Source organism: Chelonoidis abingdonii, chromosome 1, assembly GCF_003597395.2.
Source record: "Chelonoidis abingdonii isolate Lonesome George chromosome 1, CheloAbing_2.0, whole genome shotgun sequence".
In the NCBI taxonomy this organism is placed as follows: Eukaryota; Metazoa; Chordata; order Testudines; family Testudinidae; genus Chelonoidis; species Chelonoidis abingdonii.
The window spans coordinates 193,578,676-193,601,691 of NC_133769.1; the positions used below are offsets into that span (position 1 = coordinate 193,578,676).

A 23,016-nucleotide genomic window follows, 5' to 3' on the forward strand; every position below is an offset into this window, starting at 1 on the left:
GCCGAAAGGAAGCAGAGTACCTGGCACTTGTGGAGACTCACCTTACAGCCGCTGCCCACCCTTGCGGAGCCACGCAGCCACCTGTGATTGATCCCAAATGCAAACAGAGAATTGCAGAAGCTGCAGGCCCACTGGTAGGCTGTAGCATCCTGTTTCATGGTCCTTTTTCCTTTCCCCATCACAGCTCTCACAGCCTGGAGTAAAAGATTAAAATCCCTCCACTGCTGGAGAGTGAGCTACACCTTCCCCCTGGAGCCACATGTGTCTGCCAACAGCAGGTGCAGCTTGTCCCAGAGCATGGTAGAATCTGAGAGCTCTGCAGCCTCAACTGAACCCACAGACTCCCAATCATCCTCTGGCTGGTCACCATCAGTAGTCCTGCAGCCTTTGGGCAGGGGCATGAGCAGTCCTCCCTCAATGGTAGCAGAACACTGGTGCAGCACCAGGTGCACTGTATTGTCACTGCATGGGAGTGAGTGGCAGAGGGAGCACTGAAGCACACAGTGGAGCAAGGAAGGGGAATACAAATACCACCTCCTGAGGGTCATCCCCCAAGAAAGGGATCATGAAAGGCGTGAGAGTAGCATGGGACAGACAAGGGGAGGGGTGAGGAGTAGAATTAAGGTCTCCAGTGGCCAAGCCACCAGAAAGCAGCAGCACCTCACCAGAGGTAGGGATTGAATGGGCAGGTGTAGGAGGCTCCTGTATGACATGGGCTTACACAATAGCTATGTGATCTACTGGGTATATTTCAATTATAATCATCCTACTGTTTCCAAGAAATGAGGGAAATAAGAGAGAATCATTGCATTCCAACACAAATTCCTTATCATAACCTACAAATATCTGCATAAACTTTATCATACTACCTTTTCACAATACCTTGCATTCACTCTAACAATGCCAGCTTCAATTGCCTGATATTCCTCTTCTCCCCCAAGACTCTTTCTTCCACGTTATCCCTTACACAAAGAGAAAACTCCTAGTCATAATCTGTAAAGACAACACCTTTTCTCTTTCAAATCCCTCCTTAAAAGACATAGTTCATTCAGAAAACTGCAGCCCGATACTGATTAGGAAGATAACATCTGATTACTGCTCAGAATTGTGCACACAGGCAATCTATGCTAAAACATCCTTTCAGGATTTTTTTTATTGTCCTTGAAACCGTACTGCCTGCTTGTCTCTCTCATCCACCTGTTGTTTATTTTTTTCTTTAGAATGCAAGATCTTTGGGGCAGGGGCTGTCATATATGTTTGTAGGATATGCAATACAATGAAGCCCTGATCTGTCATTATTGCAGTATAAAGATTAAGTAGTAATATAATAAGTTACAACTCCACACTTTTAAACTCCAGACGACATAGCTGAGAGGGTAGTAAAGGTTTTAGAATGCTGTGTTTTCTGAATTAATATGCCTATATCTGTGCTTATCAATAGCAATGGATTTGTTATATGGGCTACAGTTTTTATTTTATTCAACAATTAATTTGCTATTTTCCAGTCTCCCAAAAGATGTTTTCTCCTTATATAAAATCCTAATGCTGGAAGATTACAGAACTTCTACCTCTGCATTCTGGAATACAATATTTTTTTATCTTTGCTAGGATTTTATATCTGTTCTTTGTGATGAGGCTTATATCAGGAAAATATCAGAAACATGCTGTTTCCCTCATAGAGAATCTGATCATGAGCCAGTCTTGGTAATCTTTCTCTGTCATTCTGTTTTCCTGCCATAGCGTCGCTCTATATTGATATTCAATGCCATCCAGGAGGTCTCGTCCAAATTAATGTTTAAGACTTGTGCCAAGGTTTTTGCTATAAATTCATTTCTATTGGATCCTTCCACACCTGCAGGGAAACATGGGTGTTAACTGATTTTTTTGGTGTGTGTTCTTGTCATGTCCCCTATTTCTGCTATCTGGACAGTCCTAGTTACATACTGATTTAAAATATTTTATGTTTCTGTTTATCTCCTTCCTTGTCATAAGCTAGGCCTCATTCTTTTCAATCTTACCTTACAGTTCTACTTTTTATTTGTCTAGGCTATTATCTCTGTCTCTGTGTAGTGTGCATGTGTGGAGGTGACTGCCGAAGAGCTGTAGGTTCCCTGACATATTACAAGAGCACAAGTACTAATTACCTGCTAAACCCTGTGTCAGCCCACAAAGCTCAACCCTCTAGAGCACTCCTGCAAAACTCTCCATCCTCTCATATAGACCTAAGCCCCTTCTCTGAATCATTAATTCTCAAATTTGGGGACTGCAATATTTGCTTACCTAAAGTAAGTGTATTCATGGGATTAGATTAAAAAAAAATACTAACTCTAATTACATATGTGCCCATGCTTTGTATCAGTGATGTTTATTTCCTCTCTGGGTACAAGACTTAAATTTTGTTTCTATTATTTCTTCTTTTGTTGCTCACGGACATACCTGCTGTTACCTGACTAGGTCACTTGGCAGTTTGAGTCTGCCATTCTGCATGTTTCCAGCTCCCTCCATTTTTGCTATTGTCAACAGATTTTATCAGAATTCCATTTACACCAAAGTCTTGGGAAAGAAAAACAGTTGATTATAGACCTCAGTTCCTGTTCTCCAATAAAAACAGACACTAGATTCGAAAGGAGTTCTGTTTTCAATGATTGGTTCCATTCATTTCAAAACTTCAAGATAGAACTTTTTTTTGCCACCTCTATCATTTTTTTAACAAAGTGCTGCTTAAAAGTTATACCTGAAAGGAAGATCGAATAACCAGTGTTTATCAATTCAACGTGCAAGAGACTTAGCAAAGCTTTCATTACAATTACACAGTTCCTGGCAATTGTCCTTAAACAGAAGAGACACAACGGCAGTGTTGGAGAGAATATATTACTGCTATTGCTTTCTCCCCGTTTCTTCAGGCAAGTGAGAGGATGCAACTACCATCTCCTATTCTATGTTAGTTAGACATAACCCAACATATTCCAAACCCATTGCACTGAAGGCATTTTGCAAGAAGGAGCCTCAGCTACCCATGGATTTCAGGACTAAATAGATACGCTGCAGTAGCTCTAAAATGGGATGTGCCCTTTAGGACATGATTCTTCCCCCCACTTCTTTCATTATCTCTAGACTTACCATCCATGCTGATTTAAGCCTTTATAGTGGATACAAATGGATAATCTTTTCTCTGTATGTATTAAATTGGTTAATAAACTTCAGAAAAAGAGGCCTATCAATACTCAATGGAAGTTCCCTGATTAAACACTATAAAACTACCCAGAGGAGGAATTCCATGCATTCCACAGAGGAGAAAAGTGAACTCTGCACACCAAGGAGTTATCAATATCCTAAATCTAGTATGAGGTATTTATCATTCCCACAAAGCAAAAGTGTTATGTACCAGAGGCAGGGGGACCAGTGGCTAGGCCTGTGCGTGCTGTAAGAAGCATCCTTCTAACTACCACTGACCCAATTCATTCCACTCAGCATCAGCCACCTGCAATACAACCTATCTAATTACATGAGCTGGCTAAGGTCTTTTGTCACCTATAGTTTATATATTTTCCAAATTTACCTCTTGCCTTCCCTATTACTCCTCTGCTTCTAGGGTGACCAGATGTCCTGATTTTATAGGGATAGTCCTGATTTTTGTTTTGTTTTTTTCTTATATAAGCTCCTATTACCCCCCATTCCCCTATGGTGTCTAGTCACCCTATCTGCCTTCCTCTCTCTCTCCGTTGTCCTAGAAAAGAGATTAAAAAATATTACAGTCCAGTATGCCTTGATATAGAGACAGTGATATCAGTGCTCTCAGAAAAGGAAGTCTTGGATTCCTACTGCATTAATTTGATATTGAAGAATTACTCAGAAGGAGACTACTCCCTCATGGCCCATGGATTCAAGATAGATTTGTCCAAGTCAGTCCTTACTTAAAAGTGTGTCTGTAAGTCCTGATTACCTTGGAACCTACAATCCTTTCTCAAGAACTTGCATCTCAAGTAGTTCTGTGTCTTCTTTGGCTTCTTATTGGCCTACAGTATATTTACCAAACTCACAGTCCATTCTGGAAGCAATGGGGGTTGCAGTTTTGCTATATCTTTATGATTAGCTGGCTTGAGGTAGTTCTTTCCAGAAGCAGCAATGTCTCTGTTCTTAAACATTTTCCTAGTCCTGAGTCTTATTAACCCAGGGCTGGGGGGGGGGAAGTGGGGCAATTTGCCCCAGGCCCTGGGCCCGGCAGGGGCCCCCATGAGAATATAGTATTTTGTAGTATTGCAACTTTCTTTTATGGAATGGCCCCTGAAATTGCTTTGCCCCAGTCCCCCGAATCCTCTGGGCAGCTCTGTATTAACCCCTTGTCCGAAGATCCTCCAGGAACTTTCTGACCCTGGGCAACACTGGGGGCTCTTTTGAAGACAGTAAGGAAAAGGACAATCAACAACATTACAGTATTGCCAAGTCCTGTGATTTTTATTATTAGTCTTGCAATATTTGGTATTTTTCTTAAAGTGCTACCTCCTAGAGTTATTGGATTATGTGAGAATCTCATCTTAAAAATAAAGTTTCTAACCCTCATTCTTTTGCAGAGAAAAGCTTGAAAACCTGAATCCTAAAAGCTGAAAAAAACAAAGCAAACAAAAACAAACCCAGCATTTAATTTTAAGTGAGTAGATATGGAAACTAGTGTCACAGATTAGAAAAGGTTCTGTATAATCTTCCATTAATACTTCTGATGGACACATCATTCTTTAGATTAAACTTTATGTTCTGGAGGAATAATGTAACCTTTATGGATTGATAAAATACTACATAGATCTTATCTAGTGACTGACCTTGACTGCTCAGACAACAGACATTCTTTCTTACCTTTAAATGTTGTTTTTCTGATGGATGTTTAGTCTCTTTGTTAGTGTCCCATTTGTGAAATTTTTTTTTTCTTATAGGAGACTGTCCATTTTGTTTTCTGCATAACAATTTTCACTTTAACTAAGCTTGCATGCAAGTCCTTTCTTTCCTGAATCTTCTTTCGTTCCAGACAGATATCTCAGCAAGATCGTTGCTTGTTAACACATTTTATTGTAAGTGCTCTACTTACAATAAAAGCACTTATGTTTATGTTAACATAATCCTTCAACCTTTCTGGATTGGCATCCCAAGATTCCATAATTTAATTAGTGGCTTGCCTGGATTGACACAACAATTCTTTAATGCCATTGGTTGCTTGTCTGGTCAATAGTACTGTAAGCAAATATCAATTTAATTTGAGAATGGCTGTGTCCAATCAGAGAAAGAACATTTATAGATTTAAAAGTCTGTTCTAGTTTTCCTATTCACATAACTCCTGTTACCTTACTGTTGTACAGATGCATAGCTCTCATTTTTTAAAAATACTATCTTATTATCCTACCTGTATAATTAAAAGTTAACCAACTATCATAATACTTTGCAGACCTTTAGTTCAATAGTGAATTATGATCTTATGGCCTATAAAAACAGGGCAATGAAATCGTATTCTTTTTTCACTTTCAAGCTTTTCTCCTTCCTCTTAGTAATAATTGTCATCTAGGAATATTCCATGATTAATCAATGGTTAGTCTGTGAAATGTCAGCTTCTTGTGTCTAAAATGTCAAGCTGAATGTTTTCCTCTTATAGTGACCTGCTGGAAGAAGGTCTTTAAGAATAGTAGAACCTGTAAAGATCAAGGCTTTTTACATGTAAGGTTTAGAGCATGCTTTCCTTTGGGAAAATTGAATTGTTTGTTATGCATAAATTTTGGAAAATACTGATATGCTAATCCGAATAACTTTTACAAAAGGAGGGTGCACACAATTTGTAAGGTTAGCTCTGTGATTAATGAACATCAAGCTTTATATCTTTCTTATAGAAAAGAAATAGGACAGTGGTAGATGGGAATTATGTCGAGATTTAACATTATTTTCTTCTATCTTCAAAGGCACAGTTTTGCCCTTAGCCAAAATGAAAACATCTCTTATTCTTGTAAATGGGACTGAAGCCAAAGGCTGCCCTCAGCCAAGATGGCCATCATTTCCATACAGTGTTAGCTGATAAAAGTGAGGCTTCCCTTAGTAAAGGTGGCCACCATGTCCCCTTTTTTCCAGTGAGGCAAAAGCCATCCTGCCATTCAGAAAGAGTGTCGCCCTTTAGTCACTATTCATGTGATCCAGGTGGACAAAAGGGGAATGTTCAAATGCAGGACATGAAACTGATGTGGGGATCTGGAAGATGAGTGACAGCAGGGGTGGAGGATGTGGAGGGTATAAGGAATGTCAGTAGAAATAGTGATAGGGAATGTGGAGGGATAAGGAATGGAAACTGGGGAATAAATAGGGACAGGGGGATGTGGTAGGGTGGTAGAGAGTCTGTTGGATGCAAGAAAATGAAGCCTTGTTTGAACCCAGTTTTCTGAAATGATACTGGATATGCCTGGCAGCTAGACCATGTTTAGCACTTGATTAGGTGCACCCATTATCGGCCACAGATACTTTTAGGCATGAAGAGACCAAGAGAGCACATCTGGAAAATGTGAGAGAATAAGAGATTGTGAAGGAAAGGGGTTGGTGGATGGGGAAGGAAGCAAGAGGGTGGCAGAGCCTGAATTTTGAGAGCAATAGAATGGCATGTCTCCCACCATAGAAGTTAGAAGAGAGTAACTCCCAACTCTCTGAGTAGTATTGTGAGGCAGGAGGGCATATTTGTGTATACATTTAAGGCTGAATTTTCAACCAGAAAGGAAATATAGATATTGGCAGTGGGAACTTCCCCTAAAAAGTAAAAAGTCCAGAGAGAGGAGTGGAAAAAAGTCCCCCACTGCATTTTATAATTTTTACAATCTCTCATTTTTGACTTTGACTCATAAGTTTTGAACTCTTATGACTGGCAGTATTGGGCTAGCTCAAGATGCGCTGTGTCGGTGGCCAAGAGGAAATTATGAGTTCCAGTCTCAGTTCTTCCACTGACTGATGTTACTTCTGTGCACTTCACGGTTCTTGTTATTGGGCAAGGCCTCCTAGAGCATACTTTAAGAAGCAGACAAGTATTATCCACCCACTTAGTGACACTGCTCTGCTGAAGTAGTTCTGGGTACTTGGCTTAGCTATTTGTAACCACTGGACAGCATTCCCCTCCTAAGCCACTAATACATTCTAATATTTTTCTCCTGTCTAACAAATACTTGTGCAAACCAATAGTAAAATGTGTCACCTAGTGACTGGTTTATACTGAAGATAACAGCATATTGCTGCTATTGGTTATCTCTTTAGCTCAATTTGTAAAGACCTGTGCTATGGAGCGATGGGAGGGTCAGTATGGTTCTACAGGATGCAATTTGAGGGTTAAAAAAAAAAAAACTAGGAAAACACTACATGCAAAATACTACAATCTCTTAAAAGAATGTTAAAGTTGCAAAGTTCAATTTCAAACATAAAAGAGGCCAAAATTAAGGTGAGTAGGACAACCATAAATTCGCCTGCTGTTGCATATGCTTGAAGGTATAACCTTTAGTTATATGATCACACACTATTTTTTCCAACAGAACTCCTTCCTTATTCAGTATACAAGATCGATGGTGCTGTGAGAGTGAACCAGGATAGTTTAGTGAATAAGGCTAGAGGACCCCTGTCTTATTTACTTTGGAAGCTAGAATGTGGGAAGAGAATGAATCAAAGGACTGTAAGAAGAGAAAGGATAGTCTTGTAATTAAGGTAGTTGATTGCCATCCAAGAGAACTTCTTTTGGTCCCCAGATCTGCAGCAGAATTCCTTTATAATGCAATACAGGCAAGTTGCCTAAAGCAGAATCACAATTGCAACTAAAGTTAATGGGAGCTGTGGAGGTTCATTACCTAAGGCAGTGTAGTCTGAAGGAATGAGCACAAGTTTAAAATTGGAACTCATCCTGAGTTCTTACCCTGACTTTGTCACATATTTACTCACTGGCATTAGATAAAATACTCTGTTTTAGTTTTCCCATCTGTAAAATGGGAATATTAATACTCTCCTATCTCTCAAGCAAGTTGTGAAAGTAAATTAATTAATGTTTGATGCACTTAAGTACTTCTGAACACCGTAAAAAAGTCCATGATAAAATAAATAATTCCATATTCAGTGTAAGGCTTAATTAGCGTGCAGTTACTAATGTATGGGTGGGTAAGGAATGGTGCCCCTAGCCTCTGTTTGTCAGAGGGTGGAGATGGATGGCAGGAGAGAGATCACTTTATCATTACCTGTTAGGTTCACTCCCTCTCGGGCAGCTGGCATTAGCCAGTGTCGGCAGACAGGATAATGGGCTGGATGGATCTTTGCTCTGACCCAGTGTGACCGTAAAGCTCATAGATTTTATGTTCTATGGGGGTCACATGCAGATAAGCATAACAAGAAAACTGAACATCTGTCTTATTTTTGAAGTACTATCTAGCCTATTGGAGAGAGGGATAGCTCAGTGGTTTGCGCATTGGCCTCCTAAACTCAGTATGGTGAGTTCAATCTTTGACAGGGCCATTGAAGGAAGTGGGGTAAAAATCTGTCTGGGGATTGGTCCTGTTTTGAACAGGGGGTTGGACTAGATTAAACTCTTGAGGTCCCTTCCAACCCTGATATTTTATGATGCTATGTGCAGATGTTGCCTAGGTGATCACATAATTGAATTATTATAATACATCTGAAAAGGTGAGGTGAATTAAGGTTAAAGAGGCAACCTTAAATTTGGCATTTTCTAGCTTAGTGTGCTTGGCTATGTAAGCAACATTCTTATAATATATTTTTTTTAATATGAAACATTTTTATAACTCTCCCACTAACTTCCTGCAGAGACACTAAAAGGTACTTCTCAGCAAGGGAAACTAAATTAAACAGAACTGAAGTTTGCAGTGTAAGCCTTTCTGGAGCTATGATGAGACAGAAAAGTTAGGGGAATCTTAAATTTTTTACTGGCATAGAAAGTTTTTAAACATTGTAATTTTACAACTCACTTTCACTATTTTCTTAATTTAAAAATAATCCCTGTTCTGGGGATGAGAGGTACCATGTAAAATGTTGGGGGGATTTGTTTCTTTTGGTGGAAATTTGGTGTATGTAAGCGTGAGTTAGAAATCAGGATTTTATTATAGGAAACTGTCTTAAGCCCTGACTTTACAGAAATTACTAATTGTGTAGAATGTATGACATGTAGGTCAGTGGTTCTCACATAGATACCACATTTTGCATTAAGAACCAAATTGAGAAAATCTGGTTAAAAATGAAGTAATATTAGTGACCTGCCCCTATTTTATTCCCCTAGACTTTTGACCATGTCTTATTTTCTTCCTGCGTGGATGCAAACAGCCTTAGTAGAAACAGAATTTATATATTTATTCATTTATTTATGGGTAGTTCCATATCTAAAATTTTAACATGAAACAGTCTTGTATTGTTCCAGTGGTCACTGAATTTGATAAACAGGAAAGAGAGATAATGGGTGATATTCTTCACCGGTTTGTTGCACATGAAATCACATTTACTTCATAGGGAGTACACCAATGGTAATTCTATAGAGTTTGTCCTAAAATAAGCAGCAAATGTTTAGAGTATTGAAATTTGTTAGCTTTGTCAAATATACTTGACACAGCAGTGTATGTCACCACTATAACCGCTTGTGTTTGCTTTAAAAGAAGCTGTATGGGATGGTAGCAATAGACAGAAGTGACCACTATAGTTAGGGGAAATCATAGAAATATTTTTTGAAACAATTTTGTTTTCTCACACATTACTTTCTAAACTATTCAACTATCAGGCTAAAATTTTTCATGCTTTACTCTTTGCTTCAAGATGATATGTGTGTGTGTGTAAGACTGAGCAAAATCCTAATAATAGTATACATATATAGAAAAAAATGGAAATAAGATGTGTGACCATCTTTATCTTAATCACTTTGCTTATATGTTGTATCCCTTTCCCCCAACCTTTGTCTATTTTTGTATGTTTGTTTTTTATCTTTTTAAAATGTGCTCTTTGGGACAGGAACTGAGTTTTAACAGCACCTAGCACAATGGGACTTGTATTCTGACTGAGGCTTTAACACACAATAATTTAGCATTAGTAAAGGCTCTGCTCCTGTAATGTTGTCCATGCATATGAACCTTTGCATCCATGTGGATTTCCGATTGTCAAGAGTCCACCTGCATGGATCTCTTCAGGATCAGGGCCTCAGTTTGGAGAAAATTGTTTAAATTGTTTTGCAGTTATGAAAGATTAAATTCAGCAGGCTAAAAGGTTTAGACTGATTCAAAGTTAATGTAGTATAGGGCATTGGTCTGTCTTAATATCTGAGTGATCTCAGGGCATGGCTGCACTACAGGTACTACCATGGCACAGCTGCAGTCTACAGCAATAAAATCGCTTTTTCTGTCAATAAAGGTAATTCATCTCTCTAAATTGCAGTAACTAGGTCAGTGAAATAATCACTCCATTGACCTAGCCACATCTATCCTAGGGGCTAAGTTGGCTTAACTGTGGCACTCAAGCATGTGAAATTTTCACACCCTCTAGGATACACTGCTAGTTCAATTTAAATTTTAAGTGTAGAGCAGATCTCAAACTCAGGATCATTTCAATATCAGTGTTTTAAGGCATAAGTACAAAGGAGCAGAAATAAAGTTGAGATTTCAACTTGAACATTTCTTGTCTGCACACCTGAGTGCTTGATTTCTCCGCCTTAATATTACGTTCATGCTATTTGTTTTTTTGTTTTTTTTCGTAAGATGTATTTAACTTGATCATAATGCAAGGTCTGTATTCAGTTTTCACCTACAATGTTTTAAAAAATAAGTCCTACTCTGCAGTTCATTTTGCTATGTTGTCCCATGGATTTTGAAATAGTGCTGCTGATAATCGCAATGGAGTAAACATGAATGAACTTTTAAAACAAAAAGGACATTTAAAAATAGACTGCTATATAATGTTTCTGATGCACAGTGAGTAATATAATTTATACTTTTAACAGTACAGCCTCAGATAATACATCTTAAAAATGAAACCACATTTGAAAATGGTCAAACAACACTGATATGTGAGGCAGAAGGAGAACCTGTCCCAGAAATTACTTGGAAAAGAGCCATCGATGGAATAACTTTTTCTGAAGGTGACAAGGTAAAGCAGCCTTTCATATATGTTTCTATACGATTAGAGATAAAAAGTCTAAATGTGTATTGTCTTTTTTTTTAATAAGTAGAAAAATAATGTAGAAAACAATTGATAGGCTTCTATTAGAACTGGAGGATGCTTTATGTTTACAAGGTCATAGCACTGTAGTATAAAAATCCTAACATTTTAAATGAAAATATGAAACAAAATATGCTGTCAAATTACTAGAAGTTGAACCGTCAAAAATTAGAGCTAAACTTTTAAAGATGTCCTCTAATTTTGGGTTCTTTAATTTCTTGGTGCCCATCTTAAGACGTGTGGAGCTTTAGGTGCCCAGCACTTCTGAAAATCAATCTGTAGGTGTCCAAAGTTGGGGACCCAAAAATTGAGGCAGCCATAATGAAGAACATTTTTGAAAACTTCGTCCTAAACATTTTGCACCTTTTCTTTACTCCTTTTATCTATTCTTCTCTCCTCATTTTCATGTTTTGCTCCCAGCTTTCCTTCATACAGCTCAGAGAGACTCTTCACCCCACCATAACTGCAATGAATTTGTTTCTACAGTGTTTTCTTTCATAACTGAATGGGATGGGAAAGGATAAGATTCTTCCAGTATAAACAAAAACATAAATAGATGGCAGCTATTGTGGGAACAAGAACTGTGCAGGAGGGGAGTGGTGAAGGGCAGAGAGGTATTAGAAAAAAGGCATTATTTTACCCCTAATCAAGTCAACAGCAAGACTCCAGCTGATTGCAATAGGAGCAGGAGCAGGGCCACAGTCAAATATTTAACAATTTCCCTTTCAGTGGTTTCACAATGCTATTTGCTTGCTGGTATTTTTTTTTTCTTTTTTCATGTATATTTTGGAGTTTCTCTGCTTCATTTGAAGGGAGTGACATGGCATCTTGACTGGTGGCAAAAATGAGAATATTGAGTACAGGAAGCAGAGCTGTGCGATTGTAGTAACCACATAGGTTAGAGATATTTCCATATCCATAATACCATTACTGAAAAATAACTGTACAGTGATTCTGCCAGTCAGATTCTCCCAGAGCCGAACAGAGTACAGGGAATTAGTGAATGGAAGAAAAATACACATTTTTGCCTCCTGAAGGGTCTGATCTAAAGTGAAAAGAAATTAATGGAATTACCTTCATTGACTTCAAGTGGGCTTTGCTTGAGACCCTTTACTCCGTGCACTCTGATTGGATGAGATATTCCCATTTCAATAAAACCATATAGATGAATATTTGCGCTCAGACATATAATTTTCTATCACTATTTTGCAAGGAATATAAATTAAAACAGAAGCAAAATTCCAACTGAAATATTTTGGATTAAATTTTGCCAGTGGTAGCATCCTTCTATTGCACGTACAAAGGGCAAAAATTCCGGTGTTGGAATGTACCTTAGGATAGCTTTGCCATATCAACCAGTGATCTCAAATAAATTCAATTAATATATTGATAACTTTTTGTGCAATCTGGACCTAAGTATTTCCCTATATTTCATACAGTATTATGCTTTCCATACATTGTGTGGAAGGTTAAAACTCTCTGTGTGTCAGTATTAATCTGTGTTGCACTTCTTTCTTTTTAGATTGTGCATCAACCTAAAAAGGTAGCAATGAACAAACTCAGTTCAGCTACCTATTGTATGCTTGACACACTGCACATAAAAGGTCAAAAGAAATGGGAATTAAGAGGGTTGTACAATTGCCTTTTGCTTTTACTGTTGAATGTCCCTCTTCCTTCATTCATTGCTCATCTGGACAATATTTGATAGGGCAGAGATTAAATCACCGTTTTGGAAACTTGACTATTCAGTTTGAAGTTTCCTTATACCTTCCCCAACTCACTTGTATCTGAACCATATTACAGTGGCATGGTGGAAATACCATAACCAGTAGTTTGTCCTCTCTGTATCTGTTTACATTTACATTTAGATTGTATCCTGAAAAAGAAGTTTATTTTAATAAAAGAGCTTTTATAGATACATTACTTTTAACACCCAAATGAAACATTAGATCAACAATTCCGACCCTCATAGCATAGACTGTAAAATGTCTCCAATAATTCCTGCACTGAGCCCAATAATTTATTGTTCAGCTTTGTGGGTAGTATTTATTAAGTCTGTTCAGGGAGCTACTGCACTGTAAATGAGGTGAGCTTTCTCTGTCACTGATCTCTACCAGCTAAAAACTAATATTGAAATACATTGCAACAATGCATATTATGACTTTACTTCTGAAGTTCTAATTCCTTTGAAAAATATTAGCACATATAAATAAATAGAGCACACTTATGTGATTGTTACTAGTTTAAATTTAGCAATTTTTTTTGGCCTAGATTGCTGTGGTATAATCACTAGCTTAGCTTTACGCACATAAGCTCCACATTCACAAACTGTGGGCACAAGTATGTTTCCCAGTTACATTTCTCTCTCATTGAAAGACTCTAGCTAAATTGCCTCAATTGTCTTGTATTGCTAGCAAGTAGGACATTGTGGCTATTAGCTTTATTTATTTAAAGTTAGCTATTTCCCTCCTTTGGAAATGATAGAAGTATTATACCACAAGCCAGTTTAGCCTGTACTAGAAAAGAAGTACATTTTGCTACATATTAAAGTCTCTTAATAGACAGTGTCATTTTTCCACTGGTAATATGTTGATAATTGGTATATTTGTCAGACTAGTCATCTGTTTCTCATTAAAGAAAAGAATGGAAAGATGCCACCATTTTTAGCATTTTTTTCACCAAGTTTGTCAACAAACGTACAATGAGTGAGATTACAGGGCTTCTGGGCTACAAAATCAACCCAATATATGCTAGAATGTGACTCTTGGGCACTAATTCTTAACTTGTTCTTCTTGTTCCACTTCATACTATAAGATGGGCTAAACGTGTATGAGAAAATAAAGTTTTTCAGTAATGACTCATACTATTTCTTCTCAATAATAGTAAGAAGAAGAATACTGATGCCTTCCATATATTTCTGGTTGTTTCTGGATCTGGTACCCTCCTCTTTGGCAGAATGTAATCTTTAAAAAAAAAAAAAGTTACTAAGTGGAGTTTTTTTTTTTAATTTGATCCACTATTCTGCTATGGATAGAGTTTTGTCTGCTGTACAGTAGTTTTTTTCCAATCTGATTGAATTATCATCTGAGGATGAATAACCAAGAATAAATTAAAAATATGACGGTTGCTCAGCATTTTTTATTTAGATGAATCATCTATTTGAAAATGAATATCGAAACTTCTTGTTCAGCATTTGCAAATCAAATCTAGGTTCTAAAAGTTTCATGGGGAAATTTACAACGGTAGATTCCATCAGTAATATTTAGAACCTAGAGTATAAAAATGTTTTAAATTGTGAAACATATTAAAATTGCCAATAGCATGAGTGTTGTACAGATATAGATATAATTTTTAAAAACAAACAAACAATTATTTAACACACTACACAGACACTTAGGACCTAATCCAAAGCCAATAGAAGTTAATGTAAAGAACTCATATTGAGTAAAATGGGCTTTGGATAAAGCTCTTGTTTAAGTAGATAAGTCTATATTATTACAAATGTATGTCATTAAACATATTTGTGTTCAAACTATCAACAGTAGTTCTTTAAAATGTTAGAATTCACAATGAATTTGGTCTTCATAAATAGATTCTTAAGCTGCAAATGCTGTTAAGAGTGTAATATCTAGTTCCTCCGCCATTACTGCAAGCTTTTGCTGCCCCTTTTACTCAAGCCAATTTTGTAATTACAGTGCAAAAGCCTTATCAAGTAAGTAGCTTACTCTTATGATAACTTTTTTATTTTACATTAAAATATTTAATTGATTTTTTTTCAAAGTATATAAATAGACCACTACAATTACTATTAAACAGAATTGACATGTATGTTATACAGTACAATTAAAATATATGAGAAACCAAATGTGGTCCCTTTTTAACTCCTCAGCTTGTATAGCAAACTAGCCATTCAAGAAGCCCCTTGAAGGTATGTGTGGAGAAGAAGTAGAGTGGCCTGTGATGCCCACGAGGCCTGTGGTTTTCCACCTATGCAAGGTGTCACCGCATTGGTGCACTACAGCCATGATGGAAGGGTAGCCAGGACAGAATCCAGTCATGACAAGGAAATATAATGGGCATATCCTATATAAACAAACCAACCAAAACTATACCTTCATTATAGGTGGTGTCATAAATATAAAGGGAAGGGTAACAACCTTCCTGTATACAGTACTAGACAATCCCTCCTGGCCAGGGGCACAAACTCCTTTTACCTGTAAAGGGTTAAGAAGCTCAGGTAACATGGCTGGCACCTGACCAAAAGGACCAATAAGGGGACAAGATACTTTCAAATCTGAGACGAGGGGAAGGCTTTTGTTCTGTCTGTTCTTTGTCTGTTCTGTGTGCTTGCAGGAGACAAGATCAATAAAGCAAGCAATCCAACCCATTAGTATTAGTAAGTACTAGCGAAGGAATGTGTTAGCTTACTTTTATTTTGGCTTGTGATTTCCTTTAGCTAAGAGGGAGGTTTATACCTGGTTTTGTAACTCTAAGGTTTTGCCTAGAGGGGAGATCCTCTGTGTTCTTGAGTCTTTTGTTATTCTGTAAAGTACTTACCATCCCGATTTACAGAGGTAATTCTGTTACATTTTCTTTAATTAATTTTTTTATTTTAAGAATCTGATTGATTTTTTCATTGTTTCAAGATCCAAGGGTTTGGGTCTGTGTTCACCTGTACCAATTGGTGAGGATATATTCTCAAGCCTCTCCAGGAAAGGGGATGTAGGGGATTGGAGGATTATTCTCAAGCCTTCCCAAGAAAAAAGGGCATGGGGGTTTGGAGGGGGAATTTGGGGAAGGTAGGGCTCCAAGTGGTCCTCCTTAAATGTTTATTTAATTCACTTGGTGGTGACAGCATTACTTAATCCAAGGAATAGGGGGGTTTTTTAACCTAAGCTGGTAGAAATAAGCTTAGGGGGTCTTCATGCGGGTCCCCACATCTGTACCCTAAAGTTCAGAGTGGAGAGGGAACCCTGATAAGTGGATTAGAATGCATCATTAGGCTATAAATAAAGGAACATCATTGGTCATTATTAAGTTGTTTCAAGATCTTCTGATAAAATGTGCTACAGTAGGTAGGCACAACAGGTGTTATTTAAGAGTGCTTGTGGCAGTCTTAGATATTCCTTACTTTTGATTTTGTTTGTTGTTTGACAGACTCTGTTATTTCCACTGATTGACCCGCACAATTCTTCATAGATTTTTAAGGACAGAAGGGAATCATTATGGTTATTTAATCCAATCTCCTGCTATTGAGTTTCACCCAGTGAATCCTGAATCTAGCACAACAGCCTGCAGTTGAATTAGAACATTTTTTTTTAAAGAAAAACACATATTTCAAAGAAAGACTCTATTTGATGGAAAATGTATCACATCCCTTGGTAATCTGTTGCCAATGATTAATTGTCCCCATCTTATTTCCAGTTTGAACTTGGCTGATTTCTAGCCGTTAGATTGAGTTATGCCTTTATCTGCTAAAATAAAGAGCTCTCTAAAATCAGGTGTCTCCTTTCTTTGTAAATAACTGATCAAGTTGCCTCTTAACCTTCTTTTTAATAGGCTATATAAATGAAGCTCAGTGTAAGGCATATTTTGCAGACAACAAATTATTCTAGTAACTCTTTTCCAAATACTCTACAGTGTTTCCACATCCTGTTTTAAAAAGTGGACACAGCACTGGGCACACTATTCCAGTAGTGGTCACCCCAATGCCATATACAAATACAGTGTCTCCATGTTTCAGTTTGATCGTCTCCTCTTAATGCATCCAAGGAGCATATTAACCCCTTTTGCCACATCACCACTCTGGGAGCTCATGTTCAGTTGGTTTTATAAATTTAGCTAAGATTTCTTTAGACAAAAAAAAAAAAATTGACTCACCAACCTATTACAAAACAATCCTATTTATATTTATTCACAGAATCTGCCAGACATCACAGACATGGCTACAGTACAAACACTATCCCTCAGTCTTGAATTAACTAGCTTAAATATCCTAGATATATATCACTTAAAAACTTATATTTCTAGTTAAATGAGGTTTATTTCCAAAAACGTGTTCAAGTTTTTTTTGTAAATTTGAAATTAAACCATGTTTTATTTATGCAAAAAGGATTACATAAAACAAGAGTTAGGCAGAAATAATGTCACTTTAATATGAAAGGCCTTGAAGATTTAAAATATTTACTGTTCATATTACTGTTATGTTGCATGGTAAAACATGAAAAGTGTTCATTCTGTGAAACTATCAAAGAAGATAAAGATAGTCCCACAGAAGCTGCATACAGTATACTGAAAAAAAACCAGCCCCACTTTTTTACTTAAGATTTAGCTGAAAGATGTCAAAATTGTATACACTTGTTTTGTGCTTAAGCTGAGGTTAGCTTTGGAACTCTGTGGGATTCTGAGGATCTCATGTTGGAGTTGAGAGAAGATATTGGCGAAGTGGAAATTACACCTTTGTTATGGACCAGTCATTGCCTCCTCTATTTGAGGTCAAGACACTGACCTGTTTTCATCATTTGCCCTCAGAGTTTGATGGGTCATTGAACTTCCAGGCAACCTGGAGAGGAAGAGGACTGAAATACTACTGATTTTAAGTTTTGGTAGGACTTGATACAAATCTTTTATCCCCAACTGTCAACATATAGTGTGCCTCAATGCCTTCCACAAGATTTGTTCTCATAGATCACCTTACTTTATAGAAGATCTTTGACAACAGAAGTGATAGAAATATGTTCATGCATATGTTTAATGTTGAGTTCAAACAATTGTGGTATAAGGAGTTTTGAAGTTTTATGCTATGCCTATGCAGAAGGTGAGGACAGGTTATGTTGCCTTTATCATCATAGTATCTGTGAAGCAAAGTTTCAGCTGGTGCATAGTTTAGTTAATCTGGGTTCCTGCATTTTTTCTCTCTATAGAGTTTTCCTTCTACATTATACATCATATTGCTCAGATCTAGACTGGGCAGTCAACTGTCAGAAAGGCAAGTCAATATCTTGAGGAGCAAAGGCTGAGTTTATTGCAGCAGTAGCTAATTTGACTGTCTAAGCTTCTGAAAGTGTCAGGAGTGCCCCCATCATGACCTGTGAATAGCATCATGTCCTTCCTGGCTAGTCAACAATAGTAGTGAAGTGTGAGTTTATTGATGTTTGAAACAAGCAACAGTTCATTCTGGGATTGCAGAGTCCTAGTTTCTTTTAAGAAAGCTAGTGTTTGATGTCTGCTCAAAATTGTCTCTTGGTGCTGACAGTCTTGCTAACTTTGATGTGTCCAAAATGGTTTTTTTGGGGAAAAAATCATAGAAAAGATTGTAGCTGGCTGCTCTAGGGTTTCTGTGGTCCTCATACTTAATCATGTTAACATGATTCGTCAGTGATCTATCTCTAATGCTAGATGAAGACCAAGATCTTTGTGGATCAGTGGTTCTTCTAGGGCCTGTCTGCTCCATACCCACTTGGCTTCAGAGCAGCTCCTCATCAGATTTAGAGACCTCTCCCAATTGTTGCGCACCAGACAGCTCCTTTTCCAGCCTCTAGGCCTCCATTCAGTCATTGCGAACTCTGGCAGCCTCCAGAAATCTTATGAGGTTGAGTTATCTGGGTAGATAACAGAGATAACAGATGAGGGATAACTGATGAGTTTTAACAGAGCTGACTGAGGTGCTTTCTGGACTGTCAGTGTTGATTTGAAATAAGTCTTGGAACACTGAAGAAATTCAAGAGGACAGTAAGAAAGCTAATGTGCCAACCTTTTGAAAGGGTAAATGAGTAACTATGTACCTGTCACCCTGACATCGAGCTTGGGAAATATAATGGAATGAATGACCGGGGACTTGATTAATAAAGAATTAAAAAGGGAATATAATTAATGCCAAGCAACATGGGTTTATAAAAAAAAACAAATCTTGTCAAATTTGTGGAGAACTGGGAAACATTGATTTAATTTTATGAAAGAAATGTGAGTCAGTTTTCCTTCTTACCTTACATTGTTGCCCACTGAAGGGGTTAACATCTTTCTTGAAATATGATAAGCAATTCAGCTGAGAGGAATTCACCTAGTATGAATGAACTATAACTAGAGGGCAATTACTGTAAATCCCCAGATGCATAAATAAGACTGCAGAAGTAGCACCCCTTGTGGAAAGTTACATATTCTGGTTTTGAGTGGGTTCAGAAGTCCCAGCAGACAAAGAATTGAGAATGGCATAAAATGAGAAGATTGCTATAGGGAAGAGTTCACATTCACTCAGCCTTAGAACTGACATGAGACTTTCACCAAGAGGAAGTAGTCTTGAAATCACGATTTGAGGACTTCAGTAACTCAGCCACATGTTATGGGTATTTTACAGGAGTGGGTGGGTGGAGGTTCTGTGGCATACTGTGTGCAGGAAGTTGAGACTAGATTATCATGATTGTCCCGTTTGGCCTTAATATCTGTGAGTCTAACCTTGCTGGAAAGGTTGAAAGACTGAAATCTACCAGAGTCTCCATACAGAAGATGGGTGACAACTGATAAGGCAGGCATGCGTATAAGCTATTCATTGTTTTCAATTTATGTTTTATCTTTAATGCTTGTGTTCTAAATAAATACTTTGCTTAATGAGGTCTGGCTGGTGACTGGTAAAACCTGTCATAGCCCTTGGAAGATAAAAGGACCACAAGTGCTGAAGTAACCTCAGGCTTGCTAAAGTGATAACAGTGAAGGGCAGGAGAAATTGTAGCCTACATCCCCATTCTAGAGGACGAGGAATGTTGGTTCTCACCTCAAGAGAGGTGACAACTGGAAGCCAGAGATTTAGTGGGGGTGCTTTCAAGGAGGCCACAAAAGGGTCAGATGCAGTGACCCCAAAACTAACTGGATATTTATTTCTGATGAGATTACAGGTTTGGTAGATAAAAGTAATAGTATAATGTAAGGATTGGATGTAGACTGTATGCTATTTAACATTTTTATCAATCACTTGGAAGGAAATAAAATCATTACTGATAAAGTCTGCAGACAACACAAAGTTTTGGGAAGTGTTAAATAATAGGTTACTGATACAGACTGCTTAGTAAAGTGGGTGCAACCAAACAATATGCATCTTAATATAGATAAATATGAATGTATGCATTTAGGAACAATGAATATAGGCTATACTTCCAGAATATGGGACTTTATCCAGGGAAGCAGTGGCACTGAAAAGAGTTGGAGGTCATGGTAGATATTCAGCTGAACATCAGCTCACTGTGGCCAAAAAGGCTAATGTGATCCTTGGATGAATAAATAGGAATAAACAGGAGCAGAGAGGTTATATTACCTATGAATTTGGCATTGCTGTGACCATTCTGGGATATGGTGACCATCGTTCAAAAAGGATGTTGAAAAATTAGACAGTTTGAGGAGATTAAATGATTGGAAATAAAAATATATATTTTTTTTAAATTAATGGAGATATCCTATCTCCTAGAAAGGAGATTGATAGGGCCTGAGTCTAGCCCCCTGCCTTTTCTAATAGGACAAAGTACTGATTTTGCCCCAGATCCTTAGGTGGGCCTCTCAAGGATTGAACTCACTATTTTGGGTTTAATAGGCTATTGCTCAAACCACTGAGCTATCCCTTCCGCTGAGGAAAATGTGCCTTGAGGTGAAAGACTCATGGAGCTCAGTCTATTTAGCTTATTGAGGGAAAGTTAAGGACTGTTTTGTCACTATTTATAAGTACTAACATGGGGAATAAATATTTGATAATAGAAGGCTCTTCAATCTTGCAGACAAAGGTGTAATAAGAGCCAGTGACTGGAAGTTGAAGTTAGACAAATTCAGACTTGAAATAAGTCCCTCCCCCCCGCCTTTTTTTTTTTAGAGCTGGTTGAGAATTTTTTGACATTGTAAAAATATTTTTCATTGTAAAAATATTGATTTGTTGAAACCAACTTTTTCTGGAAATACAAATTTCCACAAAAATGTTGTCAGAAAAGGATTGTAAGGTCCAAGATGGAATTTCGAGAGAGAGAGAGAAAGACCATCCAGTCCTATGGTTAGGGCACTCACCTGAACTCCGAGAAACCCAAGTTTAAGTCCTGTGCTGCCTGATTTGGTGCAGAGATGTGATCCTGTATTGACCACAAAGCTGTAGCGTTAATGTGTGTCTCTGTGTCCCAATGAATATTTACACATAGGAATAGCTCCAGCAGGAGACATTGAGACACACTATATCAGTCAGAGCAGGTACTTGAACCTGAGGCTCCTGGAGTATTGGGTCCAGTTCTGGGCACTGTATTTCAAGAAGGATGTGGAGAAATTGGAGAGGGTCCAGAGAAGAGCAACAAGAATGATTAAAGGTTTAGAGAACATGACCTATGAAGGAAGACTGAAAGCACTGGGTGTGTTTAGTCTAGAAGAGAGAAGACTGAGAGGGGACATGATAGCAGTTTTCAGGTATCTGAAAGGGTGTCATAAGGGGGAGGGAGAAAACTTGTTCACCTTAGTCTCTAAGGTTAGAACAAGAAGCAATGAGCTTAAACTGCAGCAAGGGAGATTTAGGTTGGCCATTAGGAAAAAGTTCCTAACTGTCAGGGTAGTTAAACACTGGAATAAATTGCCTAGGGAGGTTGTGGAATCTCCATCTCTGGAGATATTTAAGAGTAGGTTAGATAAATGTCTATCAGGGATGGTCTAGACAGTATTTGGTCCTGTCATGAGGGCAGGGGACTGGACTCGATGACCTCTCGAGAGGTCCCTTTTAGTCCTAGAGTCTGTGAATCTATGAATCTATATATCTCCAGGAAGCTGGGCATTTTCTGAGGTTTGTGGGTCTCGCTCTTTTCATAAAAAGTTATTTGTTTGGATCAAGCCCTAATTTAATTTATTGTTTGGCCTGATCTCTAAACTTACTTAAATACAAAGTTTACATTTTGTTAATACATTATGCAAATGAATAGATATATCCTGTCTAGTTGTATTTCAAGTTTAGAAATGTCAGCCATTTAATTCTTCTGCTAATGCACTAAATACACATGAAATGGATGCTGTCAAGTACTTTATGGGTTGTAATACGTCATGTAATGTTTTCAGTAAAGTTCTAGAAGCTTATAAATGACATTTCTTTCACTGTGTTGTATGCAGTTTTTCTGTGTTCATGTTGGTCCCAGGATATTGGAGTGACAAAGTGGGCACAGTAATGTCTTTTATTGGACCAACTTCTGTTGCTGAGAGAAACAAGCTTTCAAACGTACACAAAACTCTTCCTTAGGGTATGTCTACACTACAAAATTATGTAGACCTAATTATGTTGCCGTGCAGCCATTAGAGTAATTAGATTGCTTTTGTCATGTCCACAGTACGCTCCATGTATCAGCAGTGCATGTCAGCATCAGGAGCACTTGCACTGATTTAACTATCAGCATGGGGCATTGTAGGACACTTTCTGAAAGGCAGCAACAGTTGATGTAAGCAATGCAGTGTCTGCACTGACATTATGTCAACCTAACTACGTCGACCGAAACACTATGCCTCTCAAAAATATGGAATTATTAAGTCAGCATAGCAGGTGAGTTGCATCAGTGGGAGTGACATTTTAGTGTAGATGCTTACAGAGTTAGTTTGATGTGAGCTGCCTTGTGGTATAACAGTTAAATATCCACATGGGGAACTGTTAGTTAAATTGGAAAAGATGGGATGAATATGAAAGTTGTAAGGTGGATAAGGAACTGGTTAAAGGGGAGACTCCAGCGGGTCGTACCGAAGGGTGAACTGTCAGGCTGGAAGGAGGTTACTAGTGGAGTCCCTCAAGGATCGGTTTTGGGACCAATCTTATTTAACCTTTTTATT

The 23,016-nt window shown here is 37.8% G+C and overlaps 1 protein-coding gene across 1 annotated transcript in view; it reads left to right on the top strand.

Moving 5' to 3' along the window:
- NCAM2 (neural cell adhesion molecule 2) overlaps positions 1-23,016 on the top strand; it is a 586,807-nt gene that overhangs the window by 350,868 nt on the left and 212,923 nt on the right. Inside the window, exon 7 of the mRNA XM_075063719.1 lies at positions 10,982-11,127. Coding sequence (XP_074919820.1) covers positions 10,982-11,127 — 146 coding nt within the window. The remainder of the gene's footprint in view (positions 1-10,981; positions 11,128-23,016) is intronic.